Source organism: Lissotriton helveticus, chromosome 9, assembly GCF_964261635.1.
Source record: "Lissotriton helveticus chromosome 9, aLisHel1.1, whole genome shotgun sequence".
Lineage (NCBI taxonomy): Eukaryota > Metazoa > Chordata > Amphibia > Caudata > Salamandridae > Lissotriton > Lissotriton helveticus.
The window spans coordinates 562,383,196-562,405,040 of record NC_136070.1 but is presented as its reverse complement, the minus strand read 5'-3'; the positions used below and the strand labels follow the sequence as shown (position 1 = coordinate 562,405,040).

The 21,845-nt window shown below is 46.3% G+C and overlaps 1 protein-coding gene across 2 annotated transcripts in view; it reads right to left on the bottom strand.

Annotated features, from left to right (window-relative positions):
• Positions 1 to 21,245, bottom strand: part of MAP4K2 (mitogen-activated protein kinase kinase kinase kinase 2) — a 365,575-nt gene extending 344,330 nt beyond the window's left edge. For both annotated transcript variants that reach the window (XM_078660469.1, XM_078660470.1), the window contains exon 1: positions 21,012 to 21,245. In XM_078660469.1, coding sequence (XP_078516595.1) covers positions 21,012 to 21,131 — 120 coding nt within the window. In that variant the 5' untranslated portion in view covers positions 21,132 to 21,245. The remainder of the gene's footprint in view (positions 1 to 21,011) is intronic.
• Positions 21,246 to 21,845: the final 600 nt, after the last annotated feature.

Here is a 21,845-nt window from a genome sequence, read left to right as displayed (position 1 = left end):
AGGCTGGCACCCAGTGGAGAATGGGCAGTGGGGGAGGAGACGTACTTCACCAAAGTGGCAGGACATCGAGGAGCGACAGGCCAAGAAAGGGGAGATGTTGAGACCAGGAGCAGAGCAGCTTGACATCGAGGGGCAGCGAGTGGAGGAGGAGGAAACGTCGAGGTTAGGGACTCTTAAATGTGGAGAAAAGATCCACAGCCTAATAATAGAGATGTAGGACATGTGACTCAGGAGGAAATGTCAGAGAGGTGCTGGCGGTGCCGAGGGAGGCATGGACTGCAAGAAGGCTTACAACACACGCCATCCCACAGATGCTCCTTCCACCAGGCGAAGGAAGGAGACCTGGAACCTAGAAGTTCAAGTTAAGGTTGGGTAAGGGGAATGGGAGGGCAACAGACACCTCAAGTGTTAGGGAAGTGGGTAGTTTCAAACCTGTAGTTTGAGGATGTAGGGAGGGGGAGTTTGTATTGGGCGATGGGGACACAGACATGCTAAAGAGACACAGATACATTCACAGACTAGGGAGACCCACAGATTTGTCCACACTAAGAGATACTCATGGCTGCTCAGTGACAGGGTGGTGGACACTGTGGTGGATTCACCATATTATCTTCAAATGTCAACGGATTGGAAAATAAATTAAAGAGGGGGTGGCCACTAACTACCTCTACTGGCATAACCCCAACATAGTCATGCTACAAGAGACGCACCTGGTGGGGAACCGCTGTTACTTTTTAGGGAAAGGCAGATATACACTGCTAGCAAACTCTGTATTTACTACGGTATCACAAAAGGTTGGCATCTTAGTACGTAAGTCCCTACCATTACAGATCACTCAAAGCTGGATGGACAAGAGGAGCTGCTTTGCGGCAATTAGGGGAGTGTGCGAGGGAGAGCTCCTAGCTCTGGCTTCCAGGTATCTTCCTCTGGGGCTGCAGCCAAAGCTACTGGGGCAGATATGAGAATGGATTGTTTGTTTACCCCAGGTGTCTGCATTACTGATCGGGGAGAAGGGGAGGACTTCAGTCCTACAATGCGGACTTGGACAGGGTAATCCCGGGTAGGAGGGCAACAAAGGGAGACACTCGATAATGTCCTAGAGTCGAGGCTGTAGGATTAGTGGATGTGTGGCTGGATGAAAATCCCATGAATAGGCAATATTCCTAAGCAGCGGGCTCGGCAGTGTCCATGTCCCGCATGGATTACCTTTTTACACCGGGGCAACAGAGGGCGGTTTGGGTCCATACGCTACCTGACGTGAGGCATCTCCGACCACTCCCCCATGCTCACGCAGCTAGTGGCCTTGAGCTGGCAGGCCCCATAGAGCTGGTGGCTGGACTCCTGGAATTCCACCGACTGGCACACCACGAAGTCTCTGGAGACAGCAAAAGACCACTACTTCTTGGTGAACGCCCACTTGGTGCAATCTGCCACCAGTGTGTGGAAACCTATAAGGCTGTGATTAAGGGACACCTCAACGCTCACATCGCCGGGAAAAAGAAGGAATAAGATAGGGAAATCACAGCACTAGAGGAAAACCTGTGTCAATGGGAGGCAAGAACAAAGGCAATAACATGACTTTCTATGACCAAGAGCTTACACACAAAATTCCTCTCTCTAGCGAAAAATATACACTGTTGGTAGAACAAGAGGGTTTTAGGCTAAACAACATAGGCTCTATGAAGTGGGAACAAGGTGGGCAAGCTGTTAGCTTGGCTGGCGCTCAGAGAGGAGGGCAGCCAATAGATACCCCAGGTAGAGAATGAGGTAGGAGAAAGGGCATGTACAGCAGAAGACATAGCTGGGGCTTTTGCGACACACTTCGAGAGTTTGTATGAGTCCAGGGCCGTGACAGAGTGGCGATAATGTCACAAATTTGTAGCTGGCATCCCAACCCCTTCTCTCGAGGTCAAAAATAGACAGATGCTGGATGGTATAAGAAAGGGAGGTTATGGAGGTGACTGGTCAGCTCAAGAGTGGAAAAACTTAGGGCCCAAATAGGTTTCCTTCAGAGTTCTACAAGTGCATAGGGAGTAGGTTGGCTGGCCACCTGAGGAAATTTTCTACAAAGCAAGGAAGGAGGGATCCCTCCCACGGGACCTCCGTACCGCAAACATAGTGCTGATCCACAAGGAGGTAAAAACCAGTGAACCAGTGTGCCTCTTTTAGGCATATCACTCTTTAGAACTTGGAAGTAAAAATTCTGGCCAAGCTTTTGGTGACTCGATTGATCCAGGTCATCCATACACTCAAACCAGTCGGACCAATGCCTGGCAGATCCTTGAGATAGAATCTCTGACAGTTGTTCGGGGTCTGGCATGTAGGGGGGCACTAGGGGAGCTGGCGGTTGTGCTGGCACTGGATGCAAAGAAGGCTTTTGACTAAATAGAATGGGGGTACCAGCTAATGGTCTTGAGGAAGATTGGGTTTGGGATAGAGTTTCTGGCTTGGGTCCAGCTCCTGTGCAACAAACCGCGGGCACAAGTTCGGACTAATGGGACACTGTCCCGGGAGTTTGCCCTTGGCAGAGGTACTAGGCAGGGGTGCCCACCTCTCGTCACAGTTGTTCGCATTGGCGGTGGAGCCCCTGGACAGCTGGGTGAGGGTTGACTCCCAAATTAGAGGTCTCAAGTGGACCCCGGAGTGAAAAAAATGTATTTTCTCTACACGGATGACATCCTGCTCTACCTGGCAAACATGGTTCTATCCATACTACGTATCTTAGACATCTTGGATATATTTGAGGATTACTCAGGGGTGCACATAAATTGGACCAAGTCAGTGACATTCCAACTTGCTCCGTGGCAGCGCCCGCTGGGCTGGAGGTACCAGCTGTGCTGCTCACTAGAGGGGTTCAGATATTTTGGCATTTATGTAACGCTGGACGGGCGGGCTATTACAAAACAACTTGAGAAAAGTCTTTCAGGACACTAGCGCAGACATGGGACACTATGGGAACTTTCCACTTTGTCTAATGGGCAGTGCCATTCTCCACAAAATGATCACCCTAGCCAAACTCCTGTATGTGCTCCAGAAGACACTATGGGCCATATGTATAAAAATAGAGTTCTGCAATTCTCAAATTGCGATTTTCAGCTAATCGCAATTTGAGAATCGCAAAATGCAATGTATGTGGGATTTGCTAATAAACTGCGAATCCCACATATTCCTTATTTGCGAATCGCAAATTGAGATTCTCAAATAAGGAATACCTTCCCATTCTTTCCTATGGGCTAAGAGGCCCATAGGTATGAATGTGAAGGCATTCTCAATTTGCGATTAGCAAATAGAGAATCGCAAATTGAGAATGAAATTTCAAGGGTTCCAGGGTGTCAAAAGAACACCCTGTTGCAACTCTGAAATGTGCATGTGTGCACATGTGGCACACATACATGCCACATGCCGTTTAGGGCATGTATGTAAGCCAAATGGGACTTTAAAAAATGCAAAATAGTGCATTTTTAAGTGAAATCGCAAATTACCACCAACTTGAAGTTGGTGGTAATTTGTGATTCCTTAAGGCCAAATCGCACTTTTTTATGTGCCTCTTACATTGCATTTAAGGAATCACAATTTGTGATTCCTGAAATGCAATTGCAAATCTGTGAATTTCAACGTTTGCGATCGCAAATTGGCTTCATACATGTGGCCCTACATGAGGTGCCGGCTACTTTCTCCCAAGAGGTGGACGTGACAACAAGACTACTTCTTTGGGGTGGGATGTAACTCTTTGCCCTGTCAATGCGGACCATGGGCCCTTATGAGAGGGGAATTATCCTCCCGGACATAAAACTGTACTGAGCGACTCAACTGCTGGGGGTTAAGGGGTGGGCATTCGAGTTCCAGTGGGAACCAGCCCTGCAAGAGGATAGATGTCATTTGGGCGCGGAGGGCATGATACAGTGTCAGAAGCCCCCTCCAGGCGACTACCCCAGCACAGGGGCAATCAGAATCTGGAAGAAGGCTACCAAGAAATTGAGATGGACGGGGAAACTAACGTTGGAGGCACTCCTCTGGAATTTGAGGATGCTCACAGACCTAGAACAACTAGAGGGACAGACTCAGTGAGACACATTAGTGATTTCCAAGCTGGGAGATGAGTGGGAGGGCGAGGGGCTGCTCCTATCTGAGGAACTCCAGAACCAATATGAACTAACAAAAACTCAACACTACAGATATCTACAACACGCCCAAGTGGGGTATACAGAGGACCTTTGTGAGGTGGCAGACAAATCTCTCCTGGAATTTCGAATACTAGCAGCCGCACTGCGTAGACATGCGGTGTCCCAGATTTGCAGAACCCTACTGACCAACAGCCACCCCCCACTAACGACACTGCAAGACTTGTGGGGAAAGGACCTAGGTATACTAGCAGACGAGGATTGGGCTGAGGCATGTCGACATCCACGGGAAGTGGCAATCAGAGCAGGGTTCCGCCTGGTAAACCTTCATATTGCATACTACACAAGAACCAGGCTGCATTGCATGGGGAAGATAGACACAGACAAATGCCTAAGAGGCTGCAGACAATCTTGAACACTACTACATAGATTGTGGGGCTGTCACAGAATGAGGCATTATTGGGATTGGATGGGTGGGAGGCTGGCTCGTGGAGGTTACCGGGGAAGACAGAACAGTGGGCCAGGAGCTGGCAACCACAGGAATATGGGGAGAGCAGACACAGCCCAAATACACTTTGCTGTGGTGCAGCATAGGCCTCATGGTGGCTAGAAAGGACATAGTGCATCTATGGGGCAGTAGAAATATCCCCCTGTGGAAGAATGGGGGTCTAACATAGACTGGTGCATGATGGCAATGAAATGAGTCTACGAAGTCTGGGGATGGCTGAGGAAATTTGAGAAAGTATGGGGCATGTGGCAAGAATAGAGAAACAGAGTCCTCCTGCACATCCATAGGCGCAGGAGGACTGGAAAGAGATTGGGAGCCGAGTGAAACTGACAGCGTGGGGAAATATACTGCAAACCAACTCTGTTACATTAAAAGGGTATGGGGGACTGGGTATCGGTCTGTGTATACATCATAGGGAAGAGAGGGGTGCAAAGTGGCTCAAAGAAGTGTCACGTTGAATATTGTTACTTTTGTAAAATGTAAACGATCAATAAAAAGACGGTATAAAATAAAATTGTTCCTGAAAAATCTACATCTAAATGCTCTTCTGAGCTAAAATCAAATTGCAAGCTGGGTCCCAGAGACTCCATGAACTGGGATAGTCATTGGAATATTAGTTATGTTTTCATTTAGTCATTTATTTATAAAAGCTGCTCAACCTTGTCCCTTCATCAGATTGAGGAAGCCGCAAGCCGCAAAATGGGAATGATTCATTTCTCAGCCATTTTTGCCAAGAGGGAAGTTAGCCGTTGAAGCTGTCAAGTGCTAGGTTTGATGGCATTTTATTCAGCAGTTCACCCTACACCCACTCCATTACTCCCTTTTGTAGGGATCCAAATCCAATGAAGGCCAGAAACAGCCATTTTCTACTTTTCTCAAGATCAGGCCCACTGGAATTAACAAGTCTATGAAGGGACTTTGAAGCAGATCTAAAAAAAGAAACCACGAAAATATGAGGCCAGAGAAAGAAGACTCATGTACTGGCCCGAAATTCAGAACAGTACCCAGAATAAGCCATATGGCTAACATTGTGCTCTACCGGACAATCGTGTATATGTCTTGGAGCTGATTATGTTCATAATTAGGGTAGGGAAGGCGCAATCCCCGATGCAATTTTCAATCTAATTTCTCTCTTCTCTACCTAGACGAGGTATCAGTGTACACTAGATCTTGGAGCTGAAACATACTGTTTGGACGAGAACTGGAGGGGCATTCATAATGTTTGCCAAATAGACACTCCACTAAATGTTATGCAACCAAAGGTGGGTCGCCAAAACTAGGAGACCAGTTAATAGTACAAACAAGCAAAGGACAAACAATATTGCCTACAAGGTCTCCTGAAAATAGTACTACTGTAAGATAAAACATTTAGGCATATGTAAGTGAAATGTTTGATTTTAATTTTTATTAATCACAGCTTCTTTATCCCTGGTGCTTCCTCCTGATTTATGAAAGATTATCTGTCGCAAGAGAATCTATTATGCAGACTAGATTAAATCTACATCTTTCACCAACTCCAATACTTTTATAGCAGCACACGATCAAACAAGTCAAAGACAAAAGTCTGTTACTGAAACACATAACAATAATCTACTACAAGGGTGCACTTATGATACCAACTGGATATGATCCTGAGCTCTTTTCATGGTCAAGTGAAAAACCAACCCATCTCCACTCTTCACTAAACATTCAGTAAGGGCACAATGCATCAGAAGCAAGGAGACCTTTTTGACTTGAAACCATAGATTGAAATTCAATTCTGTTGTTTCTAAATCGTTTTCTGGGGCTTCCTCACATTTGTGGAATTTTGTCCCTCAAGAATTGAGATTCCAGAAAACATTGGCCTTTTCCGGAAGAAAAAAAAATCAAAACCCTAACTTTCGGAATTCACTTGAATTCTTTAAGTGACTCCTCTCTCTGAATAGATGTCGGACAATGTATATATATATATTGACTGACACTAACATGTATGCCATCGTCCTCTGTCCTGAGTCTCTGCTTCCCTTGTCTCCTCCAGCCTCCTCTATGCTACTTCCCGACTCTCCTTTCTTGTTTTCAATGCTTTTACAGATTACTTACGGACTAGTTTTTTTTTCTCAAGCTAAATGTATTTCTTGAGACCATGGTCTGTTAGTTTATTGATTTAAAGCACACCGATATCCTTTGGAGCAGAGTAGCGTTATATTATAACATCTTAAATAAACAAATGCATATGCTGTTGTAATGGTGGCTCTTCAAAATCATACTTGCGCCACGTTTTTCTGCTTTGACCTTGAAAAGAACTGTCATCTGTGAAAATGGTGGTGGGCAGGATCAAAGAAAGGTAAAAAAGTAATTGTTCAAAGATACTGCAGGAAGGTAAATGTTGGTCCAGGAATGCACCGCTTACTTATCAGGAAAAGACTCCATTTATTCCAACCACGCCATTTTAAACAGAAAAACAAGCAGCATATTCAGTCTATGTCCGCTCCATTAACCGAGAACACATTAGTCACAAATCAAAACAATCCGATAGGTTTCATTTCTTTAGAACTCAAGATAGACTCAAGTGCAATTTAAGGAAAATTATCTATACTTGTACCAAACTGTTGGCCCTGGCAGTCGAAGGAAAAGAGGTAGGTCAGAGGTAAAATGTATTTAAAAGGAGTAATCATAGCATCCAAGATAACAACCAGGAAGGAAATTACTGATAAGCAAATACCACTGCATGTCATCTCCTAATTCTTACAAAAGGACTACCAAATATAACTTTGCGTAAGAAAACAAAGAGCCTGCAAATATTACAGAGATAATTCTCAAACTGTATTCAATAGTTAAAAATCTACACCCACAAACATGAAAAAAAAAAGCCCCAGTACCCTCAAGCCACGTGGACCGATCCTTCAATCAACCATCTAGTCTTTAACCAAAGGAAATTCCTGATTTATATTCTAGCTTCAGATTGGAGAGTTCACCTAATTTAAAGACTATGAGTCACTGGTAAACCACAAGCTGATGTAACACTTTATCAGAACCAGTTTTTAGAATAACTCCAAATTAATTAGCTTAAAAATGGTCTTGATATGTGGGGCCCCAGAGAGCCGGGCAGCACGATAGCCGCGGCCTAGCGAGGCTCTGCCGGCCGGGGAGAATAATCCGCAATGTATCTTGTCTATATTGGAGAGTTCCAGCCATTTTAAAGTGAGCATAGAGTCAGTGTGCAAACACTGCTAACTCTCCGAGACTGCTGTAGTAGAGTAAGGGAGAGAAGCCGCGCAAAACTCCTCCCATATTTTTCATTGTCTTTTGTAAATACTGCCATTCAGATTCGTTAATAAGCTTGTTAGTCCCTCCATAGTACGGCCTTGTCTTCATTTGTAACCTCCTATGGCTACTAGCCCCTTTACTTCGGTTATTACACGGGACCTGTTATTTAGTCCATAAGCACTATTTACTTTATTGAGTTTCCCTTACTGCAGGGCGGACATGCGCTGCTTCAGCTAAAACCGCTTGTGTTTTTTTAAGCAGCAAGCCCACCCCGTAACACGGGCGCCTGCCTTCAATCACTTTAACCCGGCATGATCTTGTGTCTGTTTCAACCCTCCCCCCGGAAAATGGATTTAGAAATGATTAGCGAATTATGCAATGTGAAATCCAGGTAGCACATAATCCTGTGCTAAATGGTTGAAGTAGACAACAGCACATCTGTGTTACATGTCATCTGAACTAAAGCCACCTGACCAGTTGTTTTCCAAAGCCTGTTTTATAAACACCACCACCAATACTACCACCACAAATATCACCACCATCAATACCACCACCAACACCACCTATACCACCCCCACCAATACCAATGCTACCATCACCAATACCACCACCACAACCAATACCACCACCCCCAGAACCACCAAAACCACCAACACCTATACCACCACCACCACCGATACCACCACCAGTACCGCCATCACCAATACCGCCATCACCAATACCACCACCACCAATACCACCACCAATACTACTGATACTACCACCACCACTGATGCTACCACCACCACCACTGATACTACCACCACCACTGATGCTACCACCCCCACCACTGATACTACCACCACCACCAATACCACCACCACCAATATCACCAACAATCCTATACCACCACCATCAATACCACCACCACCAATCAAATACAACTACCACCACTAATACCAATAATACCACCACTACCAATACCACCACCACCACCACCACCAAGATCACCACCACCAATCCAATACCACCACCACCAATCAAATACAACCACCACCAATACCAATAATACCTCCACTACCAATACCACCACCAATAATAATACCACCACCATCACCACCAACACCACCACCACCTCCTCAGGACCTCTCGCTCACTAGTAACAGCAGGGGCACTGTACGAGGCCAGAGCTGCAGCCGAGACCATCCCTCCCTCCCTCCCTCCAGGCCTGCCATAAAGCACAGCTCACCCTGCACCAGGCGGTGATGCCAGGGCCCTACTACAGCTGGAGTGTTTTTATTAGGCCCAAGACAGCAATAACATTACGCAATGCCACACTACACACTCAAATCACGGAAAGGGCAGGAAATAGCCCCCCCCACACTCTTCCTCCTGAGCCATGACAGTGTAATCACAGAGCGAAAGGTGTTGGAGCACTTTGTCAGTGTCTACAGCTCAGATCATATGTAACTCTCACTTCACACTTTGTGTCTGTAAAGTGTTACAACACTTACACATCTTCTTCACTGCACTATTTATCACTACTTTGAAGACGTCGCAGGCCGGTCTCTTGCTCTGATATTTACAATCTAACAAGCGGTTAAGAAGGCCCTTTATTGCAATGCAATAGGTCTGGCATTTGCAAGAGTTTAAGCTATTAGTATTGTAAATGACTATGCCTTTTATTTATGTTTCAAAACCCAAAACATAAATAAAAGGCATTGTCATTTACAAGGCTAATAGCTCAAACTTGCGTGAATACGAGACCTATTGCATTGCAAATGCTTGTTATACATTACCTCTGCTCCTGGGTGCCCCTGGTCGTGATGAGGCCTTTTATTTTGACCCTGGGATCCTGGCCACAAAGTTATCCAGCTTTGGCACATTGCGGCCTGGCCGGGCCTGTAAGACCATTTATTTATTTATTTAGAGAGTTTTATATAGCGCGAACATGACCCTTGGGTATCAGAGCACTTCACAGATACATATATACATACACATGCATGAGGTAGGTTTGAGATAAAACTCGCATAGCATTACCATGTAATGAGTGAGGCCGGTAGGTATAGAGCTATATAGTAAACATAACACTGATATGAGGTAGGTTAGGTATAGGTCAAAAGGGGACATATTCTAAACAATGTACAAAGTTTGCTAAAGTTAGGCTAGTATTAGCATTGGGATTACACTTTTCTGTGTAATTTTCAGTCTGCCTCTATCTCCCAGGTTATTATAAATGTTATTCTACTATCCTACTATATTGTATGTTGTCTTCCCGTAACAAATAGTTCTGACTTGTCTTTATCTGTGCAATCTTCTGGGAGGGTATAGCGCCGGTAGGTTGTTCCTCATTTAACTAGAGGCATTCCCTTCTTCCTTTCTATGTTCCGTCTTGGCACCTCTAAAACGCGGTGGCGGTGAAGTTTGTTCTAGTCTATGTAAGGAACTTATTCATTAGGAAGATCTTCACTTCCTTTTTGAATGCTGCCGTGTTTGACATTTTCCTGATATTCAGAGGGAGTGAATTCCATATTCTGGGGCTGCCCCCGAGAAAGCCCTGTCGTATGTTTTCTTCTTCCGGCAGATAGGTGGCCTCAGTAGCAGCTCCTTGGCACTCCTGGCTGGTCTCCCTCCTCCAGAAAGCTCAATCTTCTGGGCCAGGTATCTTGGTGTTTTGTAGTGGAGAGCTTGACAACATATTTTATACTTAATTCTAGATATGATATTAGTTTTTATGAAACTGTGATAGTTGTGTTTTATTTGATTTTTCTGCATTTTATTTCATTTTCTTTTTGTATGATTAGTTCTAAATATGTCATGTGAAGTTCTGTATATGCTTTGTTAATTTAATTGATGTAATTGTTGATTCTCAATAATGTGTTTAAATCACAATAAACTGTCATTTTTACGGAAGTAGGTTGTTGCGTCCCATTATCATCTCATGGTTTATTATTGTTTGTTACCGCCTGGGTTTATACCTTCATAGAGCTTTGTGGGTGATACATGCCATTTTAAATTGGATTCTTGCTTCATATGGTAGCCAGTTTAACGCTTTTAGGTGGGGTGATATATTCCATGGCTCGAGGAAGGGATTCTGTCCAGGTGCCTCGCTGAGAGGTCAGCTGTTGTCAGCAAAGGTGAGAGCCGCTCATCAGTCGCTGCCGGCAGGAAGATGTGACAGAAGGAGGCTGCGTAGTGTGGTGTCGGTTGGCTGCCCTTGAAGCTTCGGGACAGTGGGCGCCAGGTAAGAAGCGCGTGCAGCGGCCCACTGAGTGTGGGCAGCGCGTGGATTACCAAGAACCTCACAGGAGGGCTTGCTCTTTGAGGGTTGGGACGGGCCCCTGTTGCTTAGAGCTGCATGCCCACCTCAGCATGTTGCAGGAGAGTCTGTCCCACCTTGGCAGTACTCGACGACCAACTGTGGAAACTCTGCGTAGGAGCTGGTACAATTCCGGGTTCATTTGCCTCTGGTCTGGGTCTGCTCATACCCCCTGACGAGCGACTGCTGGGCTGTGGCAGGTCCCTGATCGATGAGGAGACAGCCACCCCAGCCAGATAACTGTGCTGCAAATCCTGAGATCCCATGTGGCACACCAGATCTCCCTATGAATATAGGTGGTGACCTCCGGGGATAGGTCTCTGGGGTGTGGCGGAACCCTCAGTGCTGAAGACACTGACTGCCCTGAATTTTGCTGTTCGACTACATGCCTACACGTTTCCAGTGATGTACAGAGCTCTCTGACTTCCCAATATGGGTTTCAGTGACAATAAACAAACTGAGCTAACCTTTGAAATGCGGCGCCTCACGCGCACGCCGGATCTAGAACAGGGGGCCAGTATGCAAGGTGCGCCGAAGGGGGACACGGCGGCTCCTGACATCAAAACTGTTTATGGATCTTAAGCGTAGCCTGAAAATTGATGTGAAAATTGATCTCCTCACTACGAGATTCAACCGCCTCAAAGAGAAGGTAGACAAACAGAAGGAGCATGTTGATCACCTGCGACGCTGCACATCTGACATTTAACACCCGCATACGTCCTCTGGAAAGCAGCTTCTTTACATGGAAAAGGTGCTGTAAACTATAATAAATAAAAGAATTATGACCTGGAGGTGCGCTCACGCTGGAATAACCTTCGTAGACTTGTCTTCCCTGAATCAATGGCCATGGACAGAATGGAAACCTATGTTGAAACCATGTTGGGGGCTCTGTTTGGCGATGGCATTCCTCCTATGTTTGTGGATGAGCATCGCTTCCTGGGCCCGCGTCGTCCCCCAAGCCCTGGCGAGGCCGATTATGACCCCGCTTTTGAATTAAAATTTTACGTCTTTCTAGGGAACGCCAGTCTATCCAATATCAGCTGAACTCCATCTCCCTGTATCCAGATTTCACGTGGACGGTGTAGTGTGCCAGCCAGAAATTTTTGCCTGCCAAATGCATCCTGCAGAAAGCTGCCATCCCCTATTTTATGATTTACCCAGCAAAGCTCTGTATCAGAATCAATGGGAAAATTCCTTACTTTCCGTTCCCCAAGGTTGCAACGAAGTTCTCTCGAGGTATGGCTTCTCCCTCAACGAAGCACACACCCTCTTCTGGAGGGTCGACTAGAGGTCACCTTAGTGACAATGACTAATAGCTAATTGTTTGCTAAGCTACTGCTTGGGGCTGTGAGGATTGAAGGAGGTCAGCTTCTGGCCCCATGCTGACCATGTCTTAGAATACTTGCCGGTGAGAGCCCGACTGCATGGAGAGTCTGGACAAATGAGGATCAGCCTCCCAGGAAGCAGGAATGGTGACTGAGTACATTTGCTATCTCCCTACTTTTCTTCCCTAGCCACCCAGCTAGCTGCTTTCCTGCTGGGGAGTATACCTGGTCCTCTTGGTGCCCAATCAAGGATTATTCCCATTATAATGTATTACTGTTGGTATGGTGTGTTAATTGGGGGGAGGAGTCAGGCATTCAACTCAATAGTAGAGTTGAAGTGGGAGGGGGTGGATGTTGTGGGGACTGTTTAACATGTGTTCTGTTGCAACAGTTTTTTCTTTTTCATGTCACAGAGTCATCAACCGTTATAGGTACATCTATATCCCAGCTGACACTTGCTTGACATGGCGCATACACTGCCATTGATATTTGCTGGTGACTGTTAAATATTTGACATGGAATGTGCAGGGGCTCAATGACTAGCGCAGAGCGTGGTTAGTGCTTGCATACCTGAACAGGCATCACAATGACATATGCTTACTTCAGGAGTTACACCTGACAGATGCGAGCAGCTCGCGTTTGCACATGGGATGGATTGCAGAGACACATGTCAACTTATTCTAACTATGTGCGAGGTGTTGCAATGCTCCTCCGTAAAGGGTTACTATGATGCACGCAACAATTATTAAGTGATATACAGGGCAGATTTATCATCCTAGCAGGCACTCTGCAGGGTCAAAGATACGGTGAGGATGATAGGGCCGGTAGGACCCTTGCCAAATTACTACGCAAACCCTGGGCCAGTGATTATATCACAGAACTGGTGGATGATAGGCAGACAGCCCATACGGCCCGCAGCGCTATCCAACGTATCATGACTGCGTACTATGCCGACTTGTACGGCTCCTCACTGCCTCATGATCCAGCCGCCCTGGCCTCTTATTTTGACACAATACAATTGCTCTGGCTTGATGACTCGCATAACCAGTTCCTGGTTGCACCCTTCACAGCTGAGGATATCCTGTGGGTCATCCACAGTATGCCTGGGGATAAGGCACCAGGCCCGGATGGCCTAACAGTAGTCTTTTACAAACAATAGGCCCAACTTCTTGCTCCTTGCCTTCAGGCGATGTATGAGGTATCCTTGATGAGTGGTGTATTGCTACCCTCCCTTAGGGAGGGGTTACTTCTTAGCATACTGAAACCGGATAAGCCCCCTGTCAACGCGACTCCTATCGACCATGGTCTATGATTATAACAAAAATTCCGGCCAAGCTTTTAGCCTCCTGCCTTCTCCGTCCAGACCAGGGAGGTTTTATCCCGGCCGCCCGACAGCACACAACTTGCGGATCTTATTTGCAGTAACCCACTCAGTGGATCCTGAACTTAGAGCTGCAGCGATACTGCTTGAAGCCACAAGGCATTTGACTCTTTGGAATGGCTATACCTTTTTCACCTACTGTCCCGCACTACACTTCACGGCAGCTTCCTTCGCTTAATTCAGCTACTCTAGATGCAGCCTACAGCTTGTCTGCAGGTCAATGGCTCAATCACACCAGACTTTGCCGCCTCTTGGGGCACCCGCCAGGGATACTCCCTGTCTCCCATACTATTTGCTGTTACAATGGAGCTCCTGGCTGACAGACTACAACAACACCACTTATGTTGAGGGCTTGGGTTCACCCCCAGGAGAAACCTGGTACCTATGTATGCGAAGAAAGTCACCTTGTATGTACACGACCCTAAATCCAACATTGTCCCAATCATAAAGGAAAATCATACACTTTGGTGGATATGCTGGAATAATTAACAACTCGTCCAAATCAATTATTGTCCCGCTTACCCCGGATATGCAGTTCTTTGAGTCTTAATTTCCCTTGCAGAGGGCATACGCTCTGGTACTCTGTCTTGGAGTCTGACTCAGCAGAGACCTGGACAACTCTGGAGGTCAAATTATGACAGACTGATGAAATGGCTGGAGGACTGGGTGCCGGTATTGACAAGGCTGCTGCTCTCCACAGCAGGTAGAGTTGTGATCGCCAAAATTGTGGTACTCCCAAAATTCTTTTACTTATTCCTCAATCTTACGCTCAGATCTAACTTGATTTCTCTAGAATGGGCTGACAAACAGTTCCATGTGGCATGGAAAATGCTGACACTCCCCTTTGAGCAGGGTGGGCTGGGTAACCGAGACGTGAACCTCTTGTTTCTGTGCACAGGCACAGTTTGTCCATTACTGGCTTCACCCTACCAAGTTTAAGCCACACAGAGCCCCCTAACACAATTAAATAGATCCCTGTCCTCTGGGGGCTGCCCTATTCCTGCCTCCTAATCGCCCTCACGCTTAAATAAACACGTGGCCTGTATGAAATGGGCTTGGGACTGGCTCTGGGCTCGGGCGGGGCTTGACTGTATGTATGCCGTGAATATATATCTCTTGCGGGATGCCCCCTGTTCCTTGTTTTTGCTGTCACTGGCGCCGGTAGACATTTGAGACAACTTCAGCTTCACACCTTTGGGGTTGTGTACCCAGATGGCGTCTTCCTCACTCTACAAGGCATACCCAGTCCATACACGTCTGGATGTGCTCACCTACCACCAGCTGCGTGCTCCTTTGTGAGCATTGCACAACTAATTCCATACAGCTCTCCAACATTCAATGCACTGAACCGCTAGCCCATCCTCATACAAACTTATCATGCACGTCTACGCCACGATGCAAGATAAGGCCCTGGCGTGTGTCAACTCAGCCTGGTCCACTTGGTCCGCTGATCTGCTGTCTCTCATCAGTGAGGAGCAGTGGTGCTACTGATGCTCCCAATCCAGAGCCCTCTCCACAAACTACAGGATGTTGTGTTATATGTTATGTTGTTGGGTATTTATGCAGTGTATTTAGCCAATAGCATGTCCTCTTTGTACTGTTAGTTGTCAGGGGGTGCCCCAGCACGTTATTCTCATCCAGAATTTCAGTAATCCTGTGATGATATGTTCTGGCTAATGTGTTCTGGTCCATGTCTGGTTGGATGGAAGTGTCACCCATGTCCTATGTACTTTAGGTGGGTTCTTGTATTGTCTCAGAAGTCTGTCGAAGATCTTTTACCAGATATGTATCCAACTCCTAAGTTTGTAACGTGCTCTGCCAAGGGATTGTGGATAGTCTAGGCCTGTGTTGCTGGCTTTATGGAAGTTTGTCATGTGTCTTAGCCGCAGGTCCCTTTGGAGCAAATGGAATAGCCCACTACAGGGCACTGTGTTGGGCGTGTGGGTGATGTTGTGCCTAACTGGTGCTGTTGGTGTGTCTACCGGTGTACGGTTTTGTGGTGGTGAGTGTTTGGATATATCCTTTTGGGGCTGCCAGCATAGCACTATCAAAGTCAGAAGGGAAATGTGTAGCACTGTGCCCAGAAGAGGGGGCATAAGTAGAAACCTACACGGCCTTTTCAAGGCACTGGATACTGCCTGCTGCTGTTTATTTATACCAAGTGAGGAGATAACAACTGGAAAAGCATCACAGTTGGATACGTAGGCAGAGCCCATGGAACTTATTGAAGGCACACATTTCTCTTAATATCCCTGGGAGAGTGGCTAATTTTGATCACCAGTTGGCTTCCCAAGCTCCTATAACACACTCAAAAGGCTCCCAGATGAGGACTCCCAGATATGGACGATCTCCATTGGGTGAGCACTAGCCGGTAGGGCCTGGCTGGTATGTCTAAATCAGCTGTCGCCAAAATTCTCAAACCAGACTTGCGCTCTTCCTTTTCTCACTGTTTATATTTCCATCCATCCAGTTCTCTCTGTCTCCTCTCTTCTCGCCTCTCTCTCTCTCTTCTACCTCTCTTCTACCTCTTTCCTGCCTTCTCTCTCTAGAAGTCCCCCGTGTCACCCGCAATTAACCTTGTGGAACTGAAAGTGACAGTGGCACCAGCAGCGGCCTTGGGCTTTCAAAACTGGCATCCAATGGCTCTAACCCACCTGGAAACTGCCTGATGGATTAAAAGGTCAGTCCGGCCCTGCTAGCCAGGTCAGGATGTAAGTCCTTTCCAAGCTCATGCCCTCCACATCCCCCGGTGAGATACGCAATGGTTGACTAGCTACTGCCCTGGTAGAAAAAGTGATCAGCCCCATGTCTATCATCCCTCCACACAAGTCCAAACCTGCATTTCATATCCCAGGGGCCACTGGGTGTAAATGAAGTAGAATTCTCTTTCCTTTCCATCTTAACCTTCTTCCCAAACATTTGACTGCATGGCAACACATGAATCTTAGCACAGGGCAAAGAAGAAGACTAAACCAGTGCAATGATGTCAAGGCAACCATTTTAAAACAAACATTGGTAAATCTAATCCGTTGTGCTTTAATGTGCAACGCATGTAAATAAAGACCTTTAAAAAAATATGTTTCGATACATTGTATGACCAACTGCTGTCTATTACATTAAAGTCTACTGTATTGACTTTGCAATTGCTGAGCTAAAAGGAGCAGAAAATTATAACCCCGAAGCTCACTGCAAAATTGTTGGTAAAAATGGCAAAAATGCAATGGGGAATTGATGACAAACAAGAACTGTCTCGAAAAGCCCATATCAGTTTATGTGAGTCTTTGTATCGAGAGCCAAGGAAAGCAGTCTACTTAGCCTGCCCCATTAAACTGCCATTAAAAAAAGAACGGCTGAGGTGTTGTCTAATTCCACTAAAAGGCTATAAATGTGGGCAGTTATCAGAATCTACGGAACAGCAATGCCACTTATGTAATTACAAGAAGGAAAGTCCTTTGCATGTTATATACGTGTGTTCAGCCTTGAAAGGTTTAAGATGCTACTGGCTGAAACCCCCGTTTTGTAAACTTGCCTTAATACAATGTGACACAGCTATCATCGCATGTCTGAGCAGTGTGAACCCGCAGCTATCAAACAGATGTGTGAAATTCTTCAGAGAAGCACTGAAGCTACTGAACTGATCACAGATAGTTTTTAACTGTCCTACTCGTTGGCGACTCCTTATGCCTTTTAGCCATTTTAGCTATCCCATATTGGACTCTTTGACTTTTTATTTTTTCAAATGAACGTGTAGATTATAGTTAAAATAGTGTTCCGTATGCAATTGCATCTGTATCTGTTCCTATTCATATTATAGTTTAACATGGTGACTTTAGATCGGCACCAGCGCCTCATTTTAGATCTCATTGCACCGATCATTGCATAAAGTATAATTAGCTGGGGTGGCTGGCCATGGTTCCTCCAGCACCAAATGTTATTAGTAGACCTCAGCCAAAATGAATTATGTTCCTTTTTAATGATTCGGCACGTTGCACTTTATTAATAACACATTTTATCTATTGACCTTTTAACTGTTGGAATGACACAAACCTCACATAATAGGAGAAGGTTGTTACATTGGCCGAATTTGAGGGGCCCTTTTTTTATACCTAGGTGTACAATACCGCACTTTGGCAGATTAGGTTCGCAAGGGAGTTGAGTGCTGCTTGATGTATAGATTGATTGTGTTGCACTGTTTTTAACTTTGTGCTATCTGTTTTATCCAGCAAAACACACAAGATGATGGACGGAATGATGCACAATGGCAAAACATTCACCCCCAGTCACAGATCTGGGTTTAAGCCATCGTTATTTTGCTCACCATGCCACCCCAGTGCAGACATGGCCATATGCAAATCAGTCTTGACCCTGTGCCTCATGGGAACAGTCCAGCCCGAACTGCCAAGCCATGTCTTCCCTGGACCGGAATCAAGCATCCTAGGACCGGTTTCTGGCTATCAGCCGTCTTCAGGCAGGATAGCTTGATTCCAGTGGCTTAATGAGCAAGGGGCCCACGTCTGGGCATACCCATCCCACATAGGGTGGACAGCAAAACACACAATATCATGGACAGAATGATGCACAATGGCAAAACATTCACCCCAGTCACAGATCTGGGTTTAATCCATCGTTATTTTGCTCACCAAGCCACCCCAGTTCAGACATGGCCATATGCAAATCAGTCTTGACCCTGTGCCTCATGGGAACAGTCCAGCCCGAACTGCCAAGCCATGTTTTATCCAGACAGCTGTTTTTATATTGTGATGGTTTTAAATAACTTGGCACAATAAACTTTAGCTATCTATCTAGCCATCCATCTGTCTGTATGATGCTAGCTAGTTTTTATTCAGAGTTCAGACAATACACATCTCCTGCCTTTGCTGTCCTGGGAAGGAGCAGATATTGGAAACTAGAGCACTTTCATTGACACAGGAGCAAATACTATAATACAGATCTGATACTTCAAGAGCAGATATTAATGGGATACATTTTTACTTAAAGAGAAAAAACAAATGCAATCATGCTTTTGTTTACCATGCAGATACGATATGTATTAGTCTTTTAGTTTTCTCATAGAAGTAGTTAATGACATGGAACTGCTGCTGTGGTGATCGATTATGAATTGGCAGTTGCTCCTTTTTACACTCCTTGAGCCTGATCATGGGCGGTTAAAAGGTATCTGAGATACAAGATCCATTCTAATTTGAAGTTGAACTGAGACGGATGTTGGGGATATTACTTTGAATACTGTGAGCAATCATTCTTTTTCTGAATTTTTTCTGTGGTATTCACACCTTGTGGGTTGTTTGGAATCTTTTTGGAGATATTCAGTGACGGGTATCTTTTTCTACTGATGTCAACAACACTCTTTGGCCCTGAAGAAGTTTTATGGCGAAACACGTGCTGCCTGTTGTGCAGATGAACAATTGAGGCTCTTGGCAACAGTTGTGGTCATTTCAACAGTGTTTTTGGATATCAGAAAGACTCTAGTGTGGCTATGTTGCACAACAGAGGCTTGATGCAATCCGTATATCTGTACATCTTATTGCACAATAATGTTTTGGATTATGTCGTGAATTTAAGTATTGGAAAGAATGTAATGTATAATAAAATCACTATGTTATATACTTACTTTTCTATTTGTTATTAGTCAACACCCCTCCCTACTCAAGTACCTTTGAGGCAAGTATTAGAATCATGAGATAGGATATTATTTTCTTCATAGAGAACATTACCAATTTGTTACATCGAAAAGGAGACTGTCCCAAGCATCAGTCTGTTAGTCTGGGAGCATTTAATGCAGAGGGCCAATCTTTTACTTCCAATGCAGGGGAAAAAATAAAGAGAACCATTCTTGTACATGTGTTGGTGCAGACACGGTACAGTCTAGTTCCTCTTCTACCATGCCTTCCTTTAACTTCCACAAGAGTCTACAATGCCAGCATTTAACTGAAACAGGAGCTGTCCTTCCGCCAACATCATCAGCTGCCGTGAGGACCTTGAACAGTCAGTGTATGACTCACAAATAGGAGACAGTAGGAGGGAGCATGAGATGCAGTTCTACAACATCATTAATGTAGGGTTCCCCGCTGTGGCCCAGCACGATCTGCACCAGTGACATGCCAGGCAGAAGCCTCAGATCTATGCTAACAGCAACAGAAAGAAGGGGACGTCAAGAGGCCCAAGCTGTGCCCAAAGGAACATGAAAGAGTACCCGGTGCTTGCGCAACCTCCTCTGCATTTGAAAAGTGCAAAAATTGGACTTGCCTGCCTGGACAAGAAGATGCTGGTTTGACGGAATAAAAAAAGGGGTTTACATGTGAACAGCCTTTCTTACCGAGTCGTGGTAGCCGTGGAAGCAGCTTAGTAATGAGATGAGACCTTGCCAACTCTGCATAGTAAACACAGCCCTCAATCCCCCATCCCCGTCCCTTCTCATGATGCTCCGGAATTTCAGGATGCTTCAATTAATCTCATTGTCCTTATGCTTCACTGAGGGTGTCTAGATGTCCTGCCTCACACCCCTTTTCCCAAACCCATTTCTACATTTCGTTGTCTCGCTTACCCCTCAAACAACCCATAACGCTCTCTTCCCAACCCCGATGCCTCTGTATTACGGTAAAACCCTATATTTAAGAGGGTGATCCCATTAAAGTAAATGAAGGATAACCCGATTTCTGAGTGATGCAAGTTAGCAAAGGGATTGACCTTACTGACATATCTGTAAGAGTGATGATCTTTTTGCAGACTTAGTATCCTCAAAAAAGAGGGTGACACAGACACTCACTACACGAAGAGGAGTTGGCGAGTATCACTTGCTCTTTCTACACCCTACAAAATCACAACATCCATCGATAGCTGGCAAGCCCCTCCCAGCAACACCCTCTTCACATTCGCAGCACAGCGTGGCGGCGACAAGTTCCTCCCTGTCACCCTCCAAGGGTAGCCTCCCTCTTCTCACTCCTCCATGAGATGGCATACGTCACGGCTCGCCCCTCTCGACAGGATGCCCACTTCCCCTCACCCCTCAATGTGTGGCGGGACGTTTCTCTCACCCTTTCCCTGATGCCCCCTCCAGAAGATGCTCGCCCCCTCCGACCCACACACACCACGATAGTGTGCCCTCCCCGCATACCTTGAAGACATCGCCGTAGGTGCCGCTGCCCACCCTCTGGATGAGCTCGTAGTCCCGCAGCGGGTCCTGCAGGGACACGTCCCGCAGCTGCAGCAAGGGGGGCCCCGGGGGGCCACTCATGGCCCGAGAGCCGCTGGTTCCGCTTCCTCTGGGCCGCTGTCACAGAGCAGCAGGGAGAACAACACAGGGAGGGCGGGGGAGCCGAGATCCGGGAGGCGGGAACCACGAGGCCTGGCCCCCGGGGCCGAGCTTCGGCCCACAGCACGGCCCCAGCACGCCCACTGTGCCGCCCTGCCCGGTCCCAGCCGCTAAGCCGGCCCCCGGCTCCGTACCCCCGCCCAGGCCCGGTACAGTGCACTACCCCTGGCAACGGCAGGCCGAGGCAGGATCTGTGGCAGAGTCAACTGCTGCTAGAACGCTGGAGCACTCGGCTGCCAATCATTGACACAGCCATTTATTTTGGCTTTTGTATAGCAAATATTTTATATTGAGCTTCCGGAAGGCAGGCAGCAGTGCTAGTCTCACCCAGAGACAGCATCAGCAGTAAAGGTGCACCGCACACACAAACAAATAGACCCAAAGTACAGTACAGATATTTAGCAGAGGAATCTCTCCAGGCATAAATGCAGTACTGCATAGCAGCGGCTGTACTATTATGCCCAGAAATGCTGTTCCACTGCAGAGCAATCTTCCCATAATACGCGGAGCAGCTGGCAGCATCTGGTAGATGCAGAACAAAATTCCAACACATGGCGAGACTAACTGAGATCAGCAGTAAAAGTTCCCCTCACACACGGGGATCGCATGGGTACACAAGACTTGCACCCCTCTCCC